The following is a 20357-nucleotide window of genomic DNA, read 5'->3' on the forward strand; positions in this document are numbered from 1 at the left end:
CTAATAAAGAGGGGAGAGCGCACATGCTCTTGGCCATTCTACCAACCGACTATCCTGGAGGAGGAGTCACACATCTGTGTGACTCAAAAACATTCTTGGAAGAAGAAAAACAACTTGCAATCATCTGAGCCAGACACTAGATGGAGGACGTATGCACAGCATGTGTATCTACAGCCACAACTGCCCTGGAGGTGTCTGCCGAGTCCTTGCAAGCAAGGTGACTGTCGTAAACCATGTCTCATCCCCTGGCTCTGTGATGTCTCTTCCTGATCTTGCATGTTCATGGGATGGAATCAGAGGTGGAGGTTTGACACTTTGCAATGATTATAGAGTGCTTTCTGAGGTTGGTATAAGGTACTATGTTACTATATGGTGGAGGTGAGATTTATTCTGCATTTTGATCAGCTCCAGAGTGGACGACGGGGTGTCGCATTCTCCCGTGCTTCAGTGGTGAACTTATGGTGAAGTGGTATCCCCCCTCCAGCTGCTGAAATGTAACATTATCTGCAACAGACTTGAGGCTTAACATCTATCTGTTGGGGAACAAAACAAACAACAAAACAAACAAACAGCTATTTTATAGTTATTTAAAAAACACTTTACTGAAAAGAATTATTTACATTTGTGAGAAGCAGGGACAAGCGAAGAAGGCACTGGGAAGACATTCTACCAAGCCGTCCATCACATCATTGCACTCGGCGAGACAGACACCCCTTTCTCCATGTCCCAGTATCCCACCCGCCTTGAAGTTTTCAGATAGCAGGAGTTTGGTGACATAGAACCTACTTCACACTACCAGAAGAGTCCGTGCATTGTAGGTTACGATCAGTGGAGGGAAGCAGCAGAGACTGAGGTCCAGAGAAGAACCAGTCCAACGGGAGCAAAGAAAGCTTAGTGGCTCTTTGCCCCCCCCTTGGTATCCAATGGAACAGGGCAATGATCATTATGTGCAATGAGAGAAAAGCGACAAGGGCTGCACCACCTTCGGTTAGTAGGGCGTCGTCGGCGCCATCAGTCACCTTTCACTGCTCACAAGGGCCAGACGGGAGGCAGGGTTGGGAATAGTCTACATAGGAGTCACTTCCAAAAAGAGCGCGGTCTGTAAATCCAGCTGAGGGACGCTGAGCACAGCCAGGCTGAGGAGAACCAGTCCAGCTACCTTCCTTGCAACTGGTTGTAATTCAGACACTCAGACATTTTGTACTTCTCAAGGCACCAACGCCAGAATGAATGCTCTTGGCTTAAGACAAAGCAAAGAGGACGTAAAAGCGCTGATGACTGAGCGGCTGCTGCCTGAAGACAGTGAGATGCTGAGGTGCTCCTCAGATGCATCTCCTCAGGTCTCAGGTTACTGTGAGCCCCGCGGAGTGTCTGATACAGCATGGCCTTGCCTCGCTCATCATGGTCTACTGTGTTTAATGGCTGTGTCCTGGAGGCATGAGCTGGGTCCAGCGCTCTCACGGCAGAAGGCTGCTTTGCTGCCCATTTATACCTCCCTGAGTGGCATCGGCAGCTGCAGATGGACTTGATGTGTGGCTCTGCAGGAACCTGCGGAAGTCCTTGATCATGGGCCGCAACACCTGGATGAGGGCGGTCAGCGCTGCCTGGCTCCCCTCCATGGCCTGCGCCTGCCTCTCTTGAGCGCATGCCTGCATTTCCTGCGAGCGGCGAATCATCTGCAGTAAGTCGTTCTGTTGCTCAAGGTGCTGTGCAATCTCTTTCACGTGCAAGTTGGTCACTCGCTGCTCCTGCAATAATTTTGCTGAATTTAAGGCGATTCGACTCTTCAGTTCCTGCGGTTTCACAGAGACCTCTGCCTGGTGCGTGGTTATCTCCACCGGCGCCTCCGCTGTGATCGTGGTAGGGGTCTCCGTTGTGCAGTACTCCACCACACCATCATCTAGAGTGTGGTATGTTGTCTCAGCTGGGACTGCAAAGAGAGAAAGAAAACATGTCAGTTCCTCTCACAGCTAACTCTTTGCCACTGGCAAAGCAGCAAATGCTCTCACATGTTATTGTCTATGTGCCAGGATACTCCCACCCTGCACTGCTGCGAGGCCTTCTGTGACCGCGTCTGCTTCATGAACACCCTGCACTGCTGCGAGGCCTTCTGTGACCGCGTCTGCTTCATGAACACCCTGCACTGCTGCGAGGCCTTCTGTGACCGCGTCTGCTTCATGAACACCCTGCACTGCTGCGAGGCCGCCTGTGACCGCGTCTGCTTCATGAACACCCTGCGCTGCTGCGAGGCCTTCTGTGACCGCGTCTGCTTCATGAACACCCTGCGCTGCTGCGAGGCCTTCTGTGACCGCGTCTGCTTCATGAACACCCTGCGCTGCTGCGAGGCCTTCTGTGACCGCGTCTGCTTCATGAACACCCTGCACTGCTGCGAGGCCGCCTGTGACCGCGTCTGCTTCATGAACACCCTGCACTGCTGCGAGGCCGCCTGTGACCGCGTCTGCTTCATGAACACCCTGCACTGCTGTGAGGCCTTCTGTGACCGCGTCTGCTTCATGAACACCCTGCGCTGCTGCGAGGCCTTCTGTGACCGCGTCTGCTTCATGAACACCCTGCACTGCTGCGAGGCCGCCTGTGACCGCGTCTGCTTCATGAACACCCTGCACTGCTGCGAGGCCGCCTGTGACCGCGTCTGCTTCATGAACACCCTGCGCTGCTGCGAGGCCTGCGGTGACCGCGTCTGCTTCATGAACACCCTGCACTGCTGCGAGGCCTTCTGTGACCGCGTCTGCTTCATGAACACCCTGCGCTGCTGCGAGGCCTTCTGTGACCGCGTCTGCTTCATGAACACCCTGCGCTGCTGCGAGGCCTGCGGTGACCGCGTCTGCTTCATGAACACCCTGCGCTGCTGCGAGGCCTGTGGTGACCGCGTCTGCTTCATGAACACCCTGCACTGCTGCAAGGCCTTCTGTGACCGCGTCTGCTTCATGAACACCCTGCGCTGCTGCGAGGCCTTCTGTGACCGCGTCTGCTTCATGAACACCCCGCACTGCTGGGAGGCCTGCGCTGCTGCGAGGCCTTCCGTGACCGCGTCTGCTTCATGAACACCCTGCACTGCTGCGAGGCCGCCTGTGACCGCGTCTGCTTCATGAACACCCTGCACTGCTGCGAGGCCTGCGCTGCTGCGAGGCCTTCTGTGACCGTGTCTGCTTCATGAACACCCTGCGCTGCTGCGAGGCCTTCTGTGACCGCGTCTGCTTCATGAACACCCTGCGCTGCTGCGAGGCCTTCTGTGACCGCGTCTGCTTCATGAACACCCCGCACTGCTGGGAGGCCTGCGCTGCTGCGAGGCCTTCCGTGACCGCGTCTGCTTCATGAACACCCTGCACTGCTGCGAGGCCGCCTGTGACCGCGTCTGCTTCATGAACACCCTGCACTGCTGCGAGGCCGCCTGTGACCGCGTCTGCTTCATGAACACCCTGCACTGCTGTGAGGCCTTCTGTGACCGCGTCTGCTTCATGAACACCCTGCGCTGCTGCGAGGCCTTCTGTGACCGCGTCTGCTTCATGAACACCCTGCACTGCTGCGAGGCCGCCTGTGACCGCGTCTGCTTCATGAACACCCTGCACTGCTGCGAGGCCGCCTGTGACCGCGTCTGCTTCATGAACACCCTGCGCTGCTGCGAGGCCTGCGGTGACCGCGTCTGCTTCATGAACACCCTGCACTGCTGCGAGGCCTTCTGTGACCGCGTCTGCTTCATGAACACCCTGCACTGCTGCGAGGCCTTCTGTGACCGCGTCTGCTTCATGAACACCCTGCACTGCTGCGAGGCCTTCTGTGACCGCGTCTGCTTCATGAACACCCTGCGCTGCTGCGAGGCCTTCTGTGACCGCGTCTGCTTCATGAACACCCTGCGCTGCTGCGAGGCCTTCTGTGACCGCGTCTGCTTCATGAACACCCTGCACTGCTGCGAGGCCTTCTGTGACCGCGTCTGCTTCATGAACACCCTGCGCTGCTGCGAGGCCTTCTGTGACCGCGTCTGCTTCATGAACACCCTGCGCTGCTGCGAGGCCTGCGGTGACCGCGTCTGCTTCATGAACACCCTGCGCTGCTGCGAGGCCTGCGGTGACCGCGTCTGCTTCATGAACACCCTGCACTGCTGCGAGGCCTTCTGTGACCGCGTCTGCTTCATGAACACCCTGCACTGCTGCGAGGCCTTCTGTGACCGCGTCTGCTTCATGAACACCCTGCACTGCTGCGAGGCCTTCTGTGACCGCGTCTGCTTCATGAACACCCTGCACTGCTGCGAGGCCTTCTGTGACCGCGTCTGCTTCATGAACACCCTGCGCTGCTGCGCCTTCTGTGACCGCGTCTGCTTCATGAACACCCTGCGCTGCTGCGAGGCCTTCTGTGACCGCGTCTGCTTCATGAACACCCTGCGCTGCTGCGAGGCCTGCGGTGACCGCGTCTGCTTCATGAACACCCTGCGCTGCTGCGAGTCCTGCGGTGACCGCGTCTGCTTCATGAACACCCTGCACTGGTGCGAGGCCTGCGGTGACCGCGTCTGCTTCATGAACACCCTGCGCTGCTGCGAGGCCTGCGGTGACCGCCTCTGCTTCATGAACACCCTGCACTGCTGCGAGGCTTTCTGTGACCGCGTCTGCTTCATGAACACCCTGCGCTGCTGCGAGGCCTGCGCTGCTGCGAGGCCTTCTGTGACCGTGTCTGCTTCATGAACACCCTGCGCTGCTGCGAGGCCTTCTGTGACCGTGTCTGCTTCATGAACACCCTGCACTGCTGCGAGGCCTTCTGTGACCGCGTCTGCTTCATGAACACCCTGCGCTGCTGCGAGGCCTTCTGTGACCGCTTCTGCTTCATGAACACCCTGCACTGCTGCGAGGCCTGCGGTGACCGCGTCTGCTTCATGAACACCCTGCACTGCTGCGAGGCCTGCGGTGACCGCGTCTGCTTCATGAACACCCTGCACTGCTGCGAGGCCTTCTGTGACCGCGTCTGCTTCATGAACACCCTGCGCTGCTGCGAGGCCTTCTGTGACCGCGTCTGCTTCATGAACACCCTGCACTGCTGCGAGGCCTTCTGTGACCGCGTCTGCTTCATGAACACCCTGCGCTGCTGCGTGCCTTCTGTGACCGCGTCTGCTTCATGAACACCCTGCGCTGCTGCGAGGCCTGCGGTGACCGTGTCTGCTTCATGAACACCCTGCACTGCTGCGAGGCCTTCTGTGACCGCGTCTGCTTCATGAACACCCTGCGCTGCTGCGAGGCCTTCTGTGACCGTGTCTGCTTCATGAACACGCTGCGCTGCTGCGAGGCCTGCGGTGACCGTGTCTGCTTCATGAACACCCTGCACTGCTGCAAGGCCTTCTGTGACCGCGTCTGCTTCATGAACACCCTGCACTGCTGCGAGGCCTTCTGTGACCGCGTCTGCTTCATGAACACCCTGCACTGCTGCGAGGCCTTCTGTGACCGCGTCTGCTTCATGAACACCCTGCGCTGCTGCGAGGCCTTCTGTGACCGCGTCTGCTTCATGAACACCCTGCGCTGCTGCGAGGCCTTCTGTGACCGCGTCTGCTTCATGAACACCCTGCGCTGCTGCGTGCCTTCTGTGACCGCGTCTGCTTCATGAACACCCTGCGCTGCTGCGAGGCCTGCGGTGACCGTGTCTGCTTCATGAACACCCTGCGCTGCTGCGAGGCCTTCTGTGACCGTGTCTGCTTCATGAACACCCTGCGCTGCTGCGAGGCCTGCGGTGACCGTGTCTGCTTCATGAACACCCTGCACTGCTGCAAGGCCTTCTGTGACCGCGTCTGCTTCATGAACACCCTGCACTGCTGCGAGGCCTTCTGTGACCGCGTCTGCTTCATGAACACCCTGCGCTGCTGCGAGGCCTTCTGTGACCGCGTCTGCTTCATGAACACCCTGCGCTGCTGCGAGGCCTGCGGTGACCGTGTCTGCTTCATGAACACCCTGCACTGCTGCAAGGCCTTCTGTGACCGCGTCTGCTTCATGAACACCCTGCACTGCTGCGAGGCCTTCTGTGACCGCGTCTGCTTCATGAACACCCTGCACTGCTGCGAGGCCTGCGGTGACCGCCTCTGCTTCATGAACACCCTGCACTGCTGCGAGGCCTGCGGTGACCGCGTCTGCTTCACCCTGCGCTGCTGCAAGGCCTTCTGTGACCGCGTCTGCTTCACCCTGCGCTGCTGCAAGGCCTTCTGTGACCGCGTCTGCTTCATGAACACCCTGCACTGCTGCGAGGCCTTCTGTGACCGCGTCTGCTTCATGAACACCCTGCACTGCTGCGAGGCCTTCTGTGACCGCGTCTGCTTCATGAACACCCTGCACTGCTGCGAGGCCTGCGGTGACCGCCTCTGCTTCATGAACACCCTGCACTGCTGCGAGGCCTGCGGTGACCGCGTCTGCTTCACCCTGCGCTGCTGCAAGGCCTTCTGTGACCGCGTCTGCTTCACCCTGCGCTGCTGCAAGGCCTTCTGTGACCGCGTCTGCTTCATGAACACCCTGCACTGCTGCGAGGCCTTCTGTGACCGCGTCTGCTTCATGAACACCCTGCACTGCTGCGAGGCCTGCGGTGACCGCCTCTGCTTCATGAACACCCTGCACTGCTGCGAGGCCTGCGGTGACCGCGTCTGCTTCACCCTGCACTGCTGCGAGGCCGCCTGTGACCGCGTCTGCTTCATGAACACCCTGCGCTGCTGCGAGGCCTGCGGTGACCGCGTCTGCTTCATGAACACCCTGCACTGCTGTGAGGCCTTCTGTGACTGCGTCTGCTTCATGAACACCCTGCGCTGCTGCGAGGCCTTCTGTGACCGTGTCTGCTTCATGAACACCCTGCACTGCTGCGAGGCCTGCGGTGACCGCCTCTGCTTCATGAACACCCTGCACTGCTGCGAGGCCTGCGGTGACCGCGTCTGCTTCACCCTGCACTGCTGCGAGGCCGCCTGTGACCGCGTCTGCTTCATGAACAACCTGCGCTGCTGCGAGGCCTGCGGTGACCGCGTCTGCTTCATGAACACCCTGCGCTGCTGCGAGGCCTGCGGTGACCGCGTCTGCTTCATGAACACCCTGCACTGGTGCGAGGCCTGCGGTGACCGCGTCTGCTTCATGAACACCCTGCGCTGCTGCGAGGCCTGCGGTGACCGCGTCTGCTTCATGAACACCCTGCGCTGCTGCGAGGCCTGCGGTGACCGCGTCTGCTTCATGAACACCCTGCACTGCTGCGAGGCCTTCTGTGACCGCGTCTGCTTCATGAACACCCTGCACTGCTGCGAGGCCTTCTGTGACCGCGTCTGCTTCATGAACACCCTGCGCTGCTGCGAGGCCTTCTGTGACCGCGTCTGCTTCATGAACACCCTGCGCTGCTGCGAGGCCTTCTGTGACCGCGTCTGCTTCATGAACACCCCGCGCTGCTGCGAGGCCTTCTGGGACCGTGTCTGCTTCATGAACACCCTGCACTGCTGCGAGGCCTTCTGTGACCGCGTCTGCTTCATGAACACCCTGCACTGCTGCGAGGCCTTCTGTGACCGTGTCTGCTTCATGAACACCCTGCGCTGCTGCGAGGCCTTCTGTGACCGCGTCTGCTTCATGAACACCCCGCACTGCTGCGAGGCCTGCGCTGCTGCGAGGCCTTCCGTGACCGCGTCTGCTTCATGAACACCCTGCACTGCTGCGAGGCCTTCTGTGACCGCGTCTGATTCATGAACACCCTGCACTGCTGCGAGGCCTTCTGTGACCGCGTCTGATTCATGAACACCCTGCACTGCTGCGAGGCCTGCGCTGCTGCGAGGCCTTCCGTGACCGCGTCTGCTTCATGAACACCCTGCGCTGCTGCGAGGCCTTCTGTGACTGCGTCTGCTTCATGAACACCCTGCACTGCTGCGAGGCCTTCTGTGACCGCGTCTGCTTCATGAACACCCTGCGCTGCTGCGAGGCCTTCTGTGACCGCGTCTGCTTCATGAACACCCTGCACTGCTGCGAGGCCTGCGGTGACCGCGTCTGCTTCATGAACACCCTGCACTGCTGCGAGGCCTTCTGTGACCGCGTCTGCTTCATGAACACCCTGCGCTGCTGCGAGGCCTTCTGTGACCGTGTCTGCTTCATGAACACCCTGCACTGCTGCGAGGCCTGCGGTGACCGCCTCTGCTTCATGAACACCCTGCACTGCTGCGAGGCCTGCGGTGACCGCGTCTGCTTCATGAACACCCTGCACTGCTGCGAGGCCTGCGGTGACCGCGTCTGCTTCACCCTGCACTGCTGCGAGGCCGCCTGTGACCGCGTCTGCTTCATGAACACCCTGCACTGCTGCGAGGCCTGCGGTGACCGCGTCTGCTTCACCCTGCACTGCTGCGAGGCCGCCTGTGACCGCGTCTGCTTCATGAACACCCTGCGCTGCTGCGAGGCCTGCGGTGACCGCGTCTGCTTCATGAACACCCTGCACTGGTGCGAGGCCTGCGGTGACCGCGTCTGCTTCATGAACACCCTGCGCTGCTGCGAGGCCTGCGGTGACCGCGTCTGCTTCATGAACACCCTGCGCTGCTGCGAGGCCTGCGGTGACCGCGTCTGCTTCATGAACACCCTGCGCTGCTGCGAGGCCTTCTGTGACCGCGTCTGCTTCATGAACACCCTGCACTGCTGCGAGGCCTTCTGTGACCGCGTCTGCTTCATGAACACCCTGCGCTGCTGCGAGGCCTTCTGTGACCGCGTCTGCTTCATGAACACCCTGCGCTGCTGCGAGGCCTTCTGTGACCGCGTCTGCTTCATGAACACCCCGCGCTGCTGCGAGGCCTTCTGGGACCGTGTCTGCTTCATGAACACCCTGCACTGCTGCGAGGCCTTCTGTGACCGCGTCTGCTTCATGAACACCCTGCACTGCTGCGAGGCCTTCTGTGACCGTGTCTGCTTCATGAACACCCTGCGCTGCTGCGAGGCCTTCTGTGACCGCGTCTGCTTCATGAACACCCCGCACTGCTGGGAGGCCTGCGCTGCTGCGAGGCCTTCCGTGACCGCGTCTGCTTCATGAACACCCTGCACTGCTGCGAGGCCTTCTGTGACCGCGTCTGATTCATGAACACCCTGCACTGCTGCGAGGCCTTCTGTGACCGCGTCTGCTTCATGAACACCCTGCGCTGCTGCGAGGCCTTCTGTGACCGCGTCTGATTCATGAACACCCTGCACTGCTGCGAGGCCTGCGCTGCTGCGAGGCCTTCCGTGACCGCGTCTGCTTCATGAACACCCTGCGCTGCTGCGAGGCCTTCTGTGACTGCGTCTGCTTCATGAACACCCTGCACTGCTGCGAGGCCTTCTGTGACCGCGTCTGCTTCATGAACACCCTGCGCTGCTGCGAGGCCTTCTGTGACCGCTTCTGCTTCATGAACACCCTGCACTGCTGTGAGGCCTTCTGTGACCGCGTCTGCTTCATGAACACCCTGCGCTGCTGCGAGGCCTTCTGTGACCGCATCTGCTTCATGAACACCCTGCACTGCTGCGAGGCCTTCTGTGACCGCGTCTGCTTCATGAACACCCTGCACTGCTGCGAGGCCTGCGGTGACCGCGTCTGCTTCATGAACACCCTGCGCTGCTGCGAGGCCTTCTGTGACCGCGTCTGCTTCATGAACACCCTGCACTGCTGCGAGGCCTTCTGTGACCGCGTCCGCTTCATGAACACCCTGCACTGCTGCGAGGCCTTCTGTGACCGCGTCTGCTTCATGAACACCCTGCACTGCTGCGAGGCCTTCTGTGACCGCGCCTGCTTCATGAACACCCTGCACTGCTGCGAGGCCTTCTGTGACCGCGTCTGCTTCATAAACACCCTGCACTGCTGCAAGGCCTTCTGTGACCGCGTCTGCTTCATGAACACCCTGCACTGCTGCGAGGCCTTCTGTGACCGCGTCTGCTTCATAAACACCCTGCGCTGCTGGGAGCCTTCTGTGACCGCGTCTGCTTCATGAACACCCTGCGCTGCTGCGAGGCCTGCGGTGACCGCGTCTGCTTCATGAACACCCTGCACTGCTGCGAGGCCTTCTGTGACCGTGTCTGCTTCATGAACACCCTGCACTGCTGCGAGGCCTTCTGTGACCGCGTCTGCTTCATGAACACCCTGCACTGCTGCGAGGCCTGCGGTGACCCCGTCTGCTTCATGAACACCCTGCGCTGCTGCGAGGCCTTCTGTGACCGCGTCTGCTTCATGAACACCCTGCACTGCTGCGAGGCCTTCTGTGACCGCGTCTGCTTCATGAACACCCTGCACTGCTGCGAGGCCTTCTGTGACCGCGTCTGCTTCATGAACACCCTGCACTGCTGCGAGGCCTTCTGTGACCGCGTCTGCTTCATGAACACCCTGCGCTGCTGCGAGGCCTTCTGTGACCGTGTCTGCTTCATGAACACCCTGCACTGCTGCGAGGCCTGCGGTGACCGCCTCTGCTTCATGAACACCCTGCACTGCTGCGAGGCCTGCGGTGACCGCGTCTGCTTCACCCTGCACTGCTGCGAGGCCGCCTGTGACCGCGTCTGCTTCATGAACACCCTGCGCTGCTGCGAGGCCTGCGGTGACCGCGTCTGCTTCATGAACACCCTGCGCTGCTGCGAGGCCTGCGGTGACCGCGTCTGCTTCATGAACACCCTGCACTGGTGCGAGGCCTGCGGTGACCGCGTCTGCTTCATGAACACCCTGCGCTGCTGCGAGGCCTGCGGTGACCGCGTCTGCTTCATGAACACCCTGCGCTGCTGCGAGGCCTGCGGTGACCGCGTCTGCTTCATGAACACCCTGCGCTGCTGCGAGGCCTTCTGTGACCGCGTCTGCTTCATGAACACCCTGCACTGCTGCGAGGCCTTCTGTGACCGCGTCTGCTTCATGAACACCCTGCGCTGCTGCGAGGCCTTCTGTGACCGCGTCTGCTTCATGAACACCCTGCGCTGCTGCGAGGCCTTCTGTGACCGCGTCTGCTTCATGAACACCCCGCGCTGCTGCGAGGCCTTCTGGGACCGTGTCTGCTTCATGAACACCCTGCGCTGCTGCGAGGCTTTCTGTGACCGCGTCTGCTTCATGAACACCCTGCGCTGCTGCGAGGCCTTCTGTGACCGCGTCTGCTTCATGAACACCCTGCGCTGCTGCGAGGCCTTCTGTGACCGCGTCTGCTTCATGAACACCCTGCACGCTGCGAGGCCTGCGGTGACCGTGCCTGCTACATGAACACCCTGCACTGCTGCGAGGCCTTCTGTGACCGCGTCTGCTTCATGAACACCCTGCGCTGCTGCGAGGCTTTCTGTGACCGCGTCTGCTTCATGAACACCCTGCGCTGCTGCGAGGCCTTCTGTGACCGCGTCTGCTTCATGAACACCCTGCACTGCTGCGAGGCCTTCTGTGACCGCGTCTGCTTCATGAACACCCTGCACTGCTGCGAGGCCGCCTGTGACCGCGTCTGCTTCATGAACACCCTGCGCTGCTGCGAGGCCTTCTGTGACCGCGTCTGCTTCATGAACACCCTGCGCTGCTGCGAGGCCTTCTGTGACCGCGTCTGCTTCATGAACACCCTGCACTGCTGCGAGGCCTTCTGTGACCGCGTCTGCTTCATGAACACCCTGCGCTGCTGCGAGGCCTTCTGTGACCGCGTCTGCTTCATGAACACCCTGCGCTGCTGCGAGGCCTTCTGTGACCGCGTCTGCTTCATGAACACCCTGCACTGCTGCGAGGCCTTCTGTGACCGCGTCTGCTTCATGAACACCCTGCGCTGCTGCGAGGCCTTCTGTGACCGCGCCTGCTTCATGAACACCCTGCACTGCTGCGAGGCCTTCTGTGACCGCGCCTGCTTCATGAACACCCTGCACTGCTGCGAGGCCTTCTGTGACCGCGTCTGCTTCATGAACACCCTGCGCTGCTGCGAGGCCTTCTGTGACCGCGTCTGCTTCATGAACACCCTGCACTGCTGCGAGGCCTGCGGTGACCGTGCCTGCTTCATGAACACCCTGCACTGCTGCGAGGCCTTCTGTGACCGCGTCTGCTTCATGAACACCCTGCACTGCTGCGAGGCCTTCTGTGACCGCGTCTGCTTCATAAACACCCTGCGCTGCTGGGAGCCTTCTGTGACCGCGTCTGCTTCATGAACACCCTGCGCTGCTGCGAGGCCTGCGGTGACCGAGTCTGCTTCATGAACACCCTGCACTGCTGCGAGGCCTTCTGTGACCGCGTCTGCTTCACTCCCACCCTGCACTGCTGCGAGGCCTTCTGTGACCGCGTCTGCTTCATGAACACCCTGCGCTGCTGCGAGGCCTTCTGTGACCGCGTCTGCTTCACTCCCACCCTGCACTGCTGCGAGGCCTTCTGTGACCGCGCCTGCTTCATGAACACCCTGCACTGCTGGGAGGCCTTCTGTGACCGCGTCTGCTTCACTCCCACCCTGCACTGCTGCGAGGCCTTCTGTGACCGCGCCTGCTTCATGAACACCCTGCACTGCTGCGAGGCCTTCTGTGACCGCGTCTGCTTCACTCCCACCCTGCACTGCTGCGAGGCCTTCTGTGACCGCGCCTGCTTCATGAACACCCTGCACTGCTGCAAGGCCTGCGGTGACCGCGTCTGCTTCACGAACACCCTGCACTGCTGCGAGGCCTGCGGTGACCGCGTCTGCTTCACGAACACCCTGCACTGCTGCGAGGCCTGCGGTGACCGCGTCTGCTTCACCCTGCGCTGCTGCGAGGCCTTCTGTGACCGCGTCTGCTTCATGAACACCCTGCGCTGCTGGGAGACCTTCTGTGACCGCGTCTGCTTCATGAACACCCTGCACTGCTGCGAGGCCTTCTGTGACCGCGTCTGTTTCATGAACACCCTGCACTGCTTGGAGGCCTTCTTTGACCGTGCCTGCTTTATGAACACCCTGCACTGCTGCGAGGCCTTCTGTGACCGTGCCTGCTTCATGAACACCCTGCGCTGCTGCGAGGCCTGCGGTGACCGCGTCTGCTTCATGAACACCCTGCACTGCTGCGAGGCCTTCTGTGACCGCGTCTGCTTCATGAACACCCTGCACTGCTGCGAGGCCTTCTGTGACCGCGTCTGTTTCATGAACACCCTGCACTGCTTGGAGGCCTTCTTTGACCGCGCCTGCTTTATGAACACCCTGCACTGCTGCGAGGCCTTCTGTGACCGTGCCTGCTTCATGAACACCCTGCGCTGCTGCGAGGCCTGCGGTGACCGCGTCTGCTTCATGAACACCCTGCACTGCTGCGAGGCCTTCTGTGACCGCGTCTGCTTCATGAACACCCTGCACTGCTGCGAGGCCTTCTGTGACCGCTTCTGCTTCATGAACACCCTGCGCTGCTGCGAGGCCTGCGGTGACCGCGTCTGCTTCATGAACACCCTGCGCTGCTGCGAGGCCTTCTGTGACCGCGTCTGCTTCATGAACACCCTGCGCTGCTGCGAGGCCTTCTGTGACCGCGTCTGCTTCATGAACACCCTGCGCTGCTGCGAGGCCTTCTGTGACCGCGTCTGCTTCATGAACACCCTGCGCTGCTGCGAGGCCTTCGGTGACCGTGTCTGCTTCATGAACACCCTGCACTGCTGCGAGGCCGCCTGTGACCGTGTCTGCTTCATGAACACCCTGCGCTGCTGCGAGGCCTGCGGTGACCGCGTCTGCTTCATGAACACCCTGCACTGCTGCGAGGCCTTCTGTGACCGCGTCTGCTTCATGAACACCCTGCACTGCTGCGAGGCCTTCTGTGACCGCTTCTGCTTCATGAACACCCTGCGCTGCTGCGAGGCCTGCGGTGACCGCGTCTGCTTCATGAACACCCTGCGCTGCTGCGAGGCCTTCTGTGACCGCGTCTGCTTCATGAACACCCTGCGCTGCTGCGAGGCCTGCGGTGACCGCGCCTGCTTCACCCTGCGCTGCTGCGAGGCCTTCTGTGATCGTGTCTGCTTCATGAACACCCTGTTGGGACTGGTTTGTGCTCGTGCGTCCATCCACAAGTTTTCCTACTCCTATGAGTGAGAAGGTGGCTTAGTATATGGTGCACACTTGTGTAAGTGGGCACCTGCACTAATCCAGGCAACCCTTATGGTTCTGTTAGGTGTTCTTAGACAAACTTAGAAAGCTCTCAGCAGGGGTAGCTGTGGAGCGTAGCCTTCAGGCTTAGTCCAGAAGGAGTGTAAAGCAGCTTGTTTTACCAGAACATACTCTTATTGGTATACATTAAGTGAAAAAGAACCACACAGTGTATTTATAAACATATGTATTTATTATAAGACACTAACACATCAGATATCTCCTACCCGGAGATATGCACAATGCACACAATACTTTGAAATAAAAACAGGTAAGTAGCACAAATACACAGTGGTCGCCAGGGGGAGACCAAACTATACACTAAAATATTGGAATGCGAACCACGACGCAAGTCAAGACTATACCCAGAAGATGTAGAAGTGCCGGGGACCCAAGGAACCACCCGAGGTAAGGAACCAGGAAGCCCACGGAGGCTGTGTGCAGAGTGGGACCACGATTGCAGGCTCAATGCGCCAATGGGCAAGTCACAGTTGCAGTTTAAAAGAAGAGCCCTTCCCAGTGGACCCTTAAGAAACTGCGTGTAAGACAGAAGGTTGGGGAGCCACCTCACCCATGGATACCCCAGGAACCAGGATACCTACACCAGGGAAGCCAGGTGCATAGATGTGAAGTGGCATCGGAAACCGCAGTCAAACTCAATGGAGAACTTCAGGAAGATGCCGCTAAGACGAAAGTGTCCATTGGAACCCAAAGGTGGAATTCAAGCTGACAAGTACCTGCGAGCAGAGGGGACAGAGTCTATGCCACTCAGGAGTGACCAGGGGCACGGACGACGATACCCACTGATGTTGGGTGTTGCAGGAGAGCTGACGGTGACCTTAGAGCTGCAGCTGTATGGACCAGGCGACGCTGTGGAAGACCAGGAGCCCTTCACGAGCTGTCCCACGTCTGATGTCAGGAGCGGAGGAGTCTGTGTCCATCAGGAGCACCAACAAGCCTTGCCAAATGCAAACAACGTGGAAAGCAAAGAAGGTGCAGTGTCGGGACCAGCAAGTCCAGGTGACTCTCCACAAGAATACGAGTTCAGGCAGGCCCGAGCAATCAGGGGAGCCCACTGGAATCAAAGACCCTCAAGAGGACCCACAGGCTGGAGGCACTGGTGTCGCAAGGGGACCTCAAGCAGCTCATCAAAGATGCCAATCCACGATGCAAGCGATGCAGTGAGGATGAAGATCTTGGGCACTGGAGATGCTTGAGGTTGGGGCTACTTGGAGCCTGAAGATCTTGGAGGAAGGAAGCCACAAGCCTTTGCAGCGGCAAGTCGATGTGGTGCACAGGGATTCGATTCCTGTGGCTCCGATGAGGGATACTGGCTTCAAACTTGGTGAGAGGACAGGATAGGCCTCGAAGGATGTGAAGAACCACCTCCTGTGTTGCTGAACCTTTCGGAGTCCTTGGGAGCTCAGGGTCAGCAGACAGGTCAGCTTTGTTGAGGTGCCTGCAGATGCAAGGAAGGGACACTTTCACTTCAAGTGAGATTCCTTCAGGTGTCTTGGATGTGCACAGGCCTTGGAAGATTCTTGTTTGGAGCACGGACACAGACGTTGCAGAAGACTGGCAGGATGACGAGACCAGGAGCACCAGGAGTCTTCCCAGTTGCAGTCTCAAAGCACCCAGATGGTAGAAGAAGTGGTGTCTTGAAATTAATCTTTTTCCAAGATGAATCTAGGGACCCACCTACAAGCCCTTAAGTACCCAAAGGAAAGGGTTGGGACAATTCAGAGTTTCCTCCCAGGGGAAGGGTTGAACAGTGGGGAGGATACTCCCATGTCCTTTGTCCAGTTTCACGCCAGAGTGGGAGCCAACAGCTCCCTGAGCTGGTTTGAAGTGGACTATCCAAGGAGGGCACCAAATGTACCCCTCAAGCCGACTGAGTGGGGCTGGCAAGCGCTCCCACCCTACCCCACTACACTAAACCCTGTCTGGGCGGTGGTCACACCTCCTTGTGACCAGTGCTTTACTGGAAAAAAGTGCCCACTTTATTGTTACTTATGATGCCTCAAGCTCACTTACTTATGGGAAGGTTTTCACGACTGGTGAATACGCACCTGCAAAAAGTGAGGAGTTCATCGGCCAGTCTTTTTATTCACTCCTCTAGTGGGTGTTTCTGTCAAACCTGGAAACCAGATTTGCTTTCGAAGAGACATACTTTGCACAACTTTAGTAAGTAGCATATTCTCTCTTTCTCTCTCCCTGCCCTGGGATGAGAAATGCTGACAGACAGACAATAGCAACATTGCAGTTGGTGGCTCAGCCTTTCAACATTCCACTTTATGTGGAAAGAGTGGTGGAAGGAGTAAACATGCTGCAGATGTGATATCAGAAAGAATAAAGTATCCACTAGGCTGATCTGGCTGCACTATGAGTAATAAAAAATACACACCATGATTCCATGTGTGTCAATTCAGCTAATGATTGATATTATAAGCCTTATATACTTACTATACCAAATGCATTCTTGCATTTGCAAATGTCGTTGACAAATATAAAAAACAAAAGGAAGAGGCTTGCAAGTCACAATATAAATGGCAAGATGATCTTTCTGAATAAAAATATGACCAATGACATAAAGTGCTGGTTAGGAGATGAGGCGTATTACAAATTAAACATGTTTTCTGAGCCTGTACCACGTCACTTGTACAAAATAAATGAAAAATGTATGTTTTCTTGCTTTTGGCATTCATTGACAGTGTGTAATAAATTGCAACCATGAGTGGGAATAACACGCATATACCCAGCTAGCCATGCAATACATTTACTGGCTTTTGATAAAAACACAGCCGTGTACATCCATGTGGCATGCAGGCCCAGGTGGTTTAACACTGGACGCAAACATCTGTTTAAAGAGCATCTCACATTTTTCACTGGACTTACAGTCTGTCTAAGATCGATAAAATCGGGATCAGCGAGTTTGGTAACAAGCCCTCCTTGCAAGTAGACAATTCAGATGTGTGGCGATGGTGAAAGCATTAACAAATGTTCTTCAGTTCTGTCCTGAACAGTGCATCCCACCGCCACACATTCGATTTTACAGCCCCATCGTTGCTTCACTGTGAAAGATCAATGGATAAGCTAATCCATCTGCAGACACACCTCTGCTCTGACGACTTCCAAACTAGCTCACGCTGTGTTCTGGTGAATTCCCTGCAGTGCTTGTTAAAGCTGCTGCTGAGGAAAGAGTTGAATGATGAAGGGAGCGCTGCCTGGGTTAAAGTCAGGTCCCCATGAGTACCGGTACTCTCTTCATTCTAGGAACTGTGCCGTTACTCAAGGGGAGAAAAATAAAAAGTGCCAGTACTCCGCACCGGTGAGTAACGGCCCATTTAAAGCACTGCCTGTGACAGGATACCTATTGTTCTGCCTTCCTCTGCTCGAGCTTGGATCAGCAGCAGGAGGGCAGAATCGTGTCCTTGGTCGGCAGTAGCCATGTTGTGCTGTTTGGGTCTAGAAGACTGGTACCGGGAGCACTACAGCCTCCCCGGTGAGCTTTACAGTGCAAGGAATTGTGATGTATTCCTATAGGTTCTGTATCGATCCCCCTATTCCTGACCCTATTCTGGTTAACAAGTTAACTAGCAGCCATCCCATGATGCAGAAACCGTTATCTGATTACGCCAGACCACGGCACAGGAGCGCGTTATCTGATTAGGTCATAACGCTTGCCATCTAATTAGGCAAAAGCAATATTCCTCCAGCCCCTGATAAGGCATACGGAGTTCTCAAAACAAATCAAACCTATGACAACCTGGGAAAAACCCTGCGGCCATTGTTTTGATTTCACCGAGAACTTCAGTAAAAGAATGTGCTAACGACCAGCTCGTATGACATCCTTATTGACGTATCTATGTCCATCCTTACGTCAATCTCGGCACCTTACAGGTATAAATATTACCGATATTGCCTTAAGCAAACACACGCGGTGGTGACGAGATCGGAGCAGCTAGACTTGCCGAAGCCCAGCAGAGAGCGAAGCCCACTGGCGCTGCCCCGCCTTCCTGACGCGCTGAGAACGAGACGCTGCTTTCTCCTGCCGAGAAATCCAGCTCCGGCGCTTCCGAGCAGCCCTCGCAGGCAGCTTGGAATATCGAGACCTCAGACGAGAGATACTATCCCTCAACCATCCTAGATCTCAGGTACAGAACTGAATAACCCCTTGCAGAGAATTCTTGAGTCAGTCACTTGGCAAAACAAACTTAACTTAAACTGCTACTTTCTATCCCCGCCCACGTATTAGGCTTAGGTCAGGTACACTGGGGTAGGCGTAGTTAGAAGCACCAGTTGAGTACTATTAGTTAAATGTATATGTGTATGTATATATTCTGTCCATTTGAAATAACGAATGGCTTAGAAACCATATCAATGTTTTTACAGTATTATTTCATAATTCTGCTTTTATTGTATGCACTTTACTTAACCAAAAGTATTGCGATAATATCGATCCATTTCTCTTGTACGAGAAAAGAGACTGATCAATAAATAACATCTTTTATTGAACACGCCCGTCTCTTCCTTTTCTCTACAATCTGGTGAAACTAAGAATGCACGTACTGACTGAGTAAAATAAGTTGTCTTTTGTTTTCACACGACTCTAGAGATACACTCTTGATTAGGGGAGAGCAAAGTTGTCATGTTCTATGGTTGTCAGAAACTAAATCCCTTCTTGTCTATCCAGGGAGGTTCAACTCCTCCTTGCCTATTCGAGAAAGTTTCTAGTGAACTCTGAGCTAGCTGGCAAACCCAAAACTTTAAGTCTAATATCGACAGTAGAAGACCTAGTTAACGTCTGGTCTAGGTCTATACTATTGGAGGTATTATTCCAATGCGCAGAGCCTATTGGGATAACAGGAACTACACTACATGGCGCCCAACGTGTTTGGATAGGCGATAAAACTAACGCAAGACTTTAGAGTAACTCAGTCGTGCTCTTTCACTCAGACCCTTTTTCCCATAATACTCCAAAGACGTCTGGAGTGGGTGAGAGGTAAAATCCGCCAAACCTCGCAGGAGGGAACTCCTATGTATGGTTCTTGGTTCAATCAACGTTGAAGGATACACTGTTCCAAAATATTGTGCATCTAATCTTTGTTTCCATAAGAAACCTGATCTGCAAACAAACAGAATAACCTTCCTGACAGTAAAATGCCAGAAAGTTAAGACGAAAGAGAGAGAGCTAGATTAGCAGCTGAACTAATAGAAGCTGATAATACTATGCAAGAAGCAGACCCGGATATAAAACTCATCCCGGTCAACATAAGAAGATCTATAACGTTAACACTTATAGACAATGGACTGACACCAAGAGGTGGTACAGTCATATTCGTAATTGAGGCACACGAATATCGGCAGACAGAGGTATTCTATTCATGGATAAACTTTCCAGCAGCAAATGCTGTAACAAAGGAGTTCCACTATTATAAAATAGAGGAACCACCGGATACCTACACTCCTTTCGAGGAAGTGGAAGTACCACTCAAATTCCAAGAGCACCTGCTCTTGTTTAATGGCGCCCTAAAACATAATAATCACATCACCAGGCTCGGTCCACTAGGTAGACCAGGAGCAACATGGCCGGTCCTAGCCGGATACACACCACATCCAGACATCGAAAGAATGTCTGCAGCAGATGTTTTAGTACAACTAAAACAACTAATTAAAATATATAGACAACTAGTCCAATATGTAATGCGGACTTCAACCATCCAACCTGTAGTTAAAATTCCACAGCTGACCCCACATCAGGGGAACACAAATAAAATTACACCACAGAACATACAGTCCTGCCTAGGTAAAGTACCAGCTAAACGGGAACAAATACCATTCTGGTTAGCACAAAAAATCACCCAAATAGAGGCGGTGTTTCCAGACACCACCCCTGTGGATAAACACAGGATTCTGACTATCTGTCTTCCAATGGGAATCGCACCACACGTGGAGGACTGTGACACTTGGGGTACAGTCTTTGCTTCCATTTACACAAAAACACATGGTGTACCATCCATGTCGGTAATACCAGATGTGCTAAAACAAATTCAAGACGAATACGGTCCAGAACCCGCTTTAACTCTCGGTATGAAATTACTAAAAGACTTCAAGCAGGTCTCGGCAATATTACTAGCCAACATAAAAGGAGAAGCAGCGAATGTGGCGATCCGCAGGGGTTAAAAGAGCCAGATATAGCTGACCAACCAGCTGAAATTGCCAGAATTATAGAAAAATCCTATGAAGAACTAGGTAGAGATAGTTTGGGTGGAATACCAGTAAAACCCCAACTAATTGAAAGTCCTGAAAAAATATTTATTAAAAATAATCT

The 20357-nt window shown here is 56.1% G+C and overlaps 1 protein-coding gene across 4 annotated transcripts in view; it reads right to left on the reverse strand.

Moving 5' to 3' along the window:
- Nucleotides 1-575: 575 nt before the first annotated feature.
- Nucleotides 576-20357, reverse strand: part of NAIF1 (nuclear apoptosis inducing factor 1) — a 135434-nt gene continuing 115652 nt past the window's right edge. For all 4 annotated transcript variants that reach the window (XM_078646582.1, XM_078646583.1, XM_078646585.1 and 1 more), the window contains exon 3: nucleotides 576-1930. In XM_078646582.1, coding sequence (XP_078502708.1) covers nucleotides 1458-1930 — 473 coding nt within the window. In that variant the 3' untranslated portion in view covers nucleotides 576-1457. The remainder of the gene's footprint in view (nucleotides 1931-20357) is intronic.

This window comes from Lissotriton helveticus, chromosome 5_2 (assembly GCF_964261635.1).
Source record: "Lissotriton helveticus chromosome 5_2, aLisHel1.1, whole genome shotgun sequence".
Classification (NCBI taxonomy): Eukaryota; Metazoa; Chordata; class Amphibia; order Caudata; family Salamandridae; genus Lissotriton; species Lissotriton helveticus.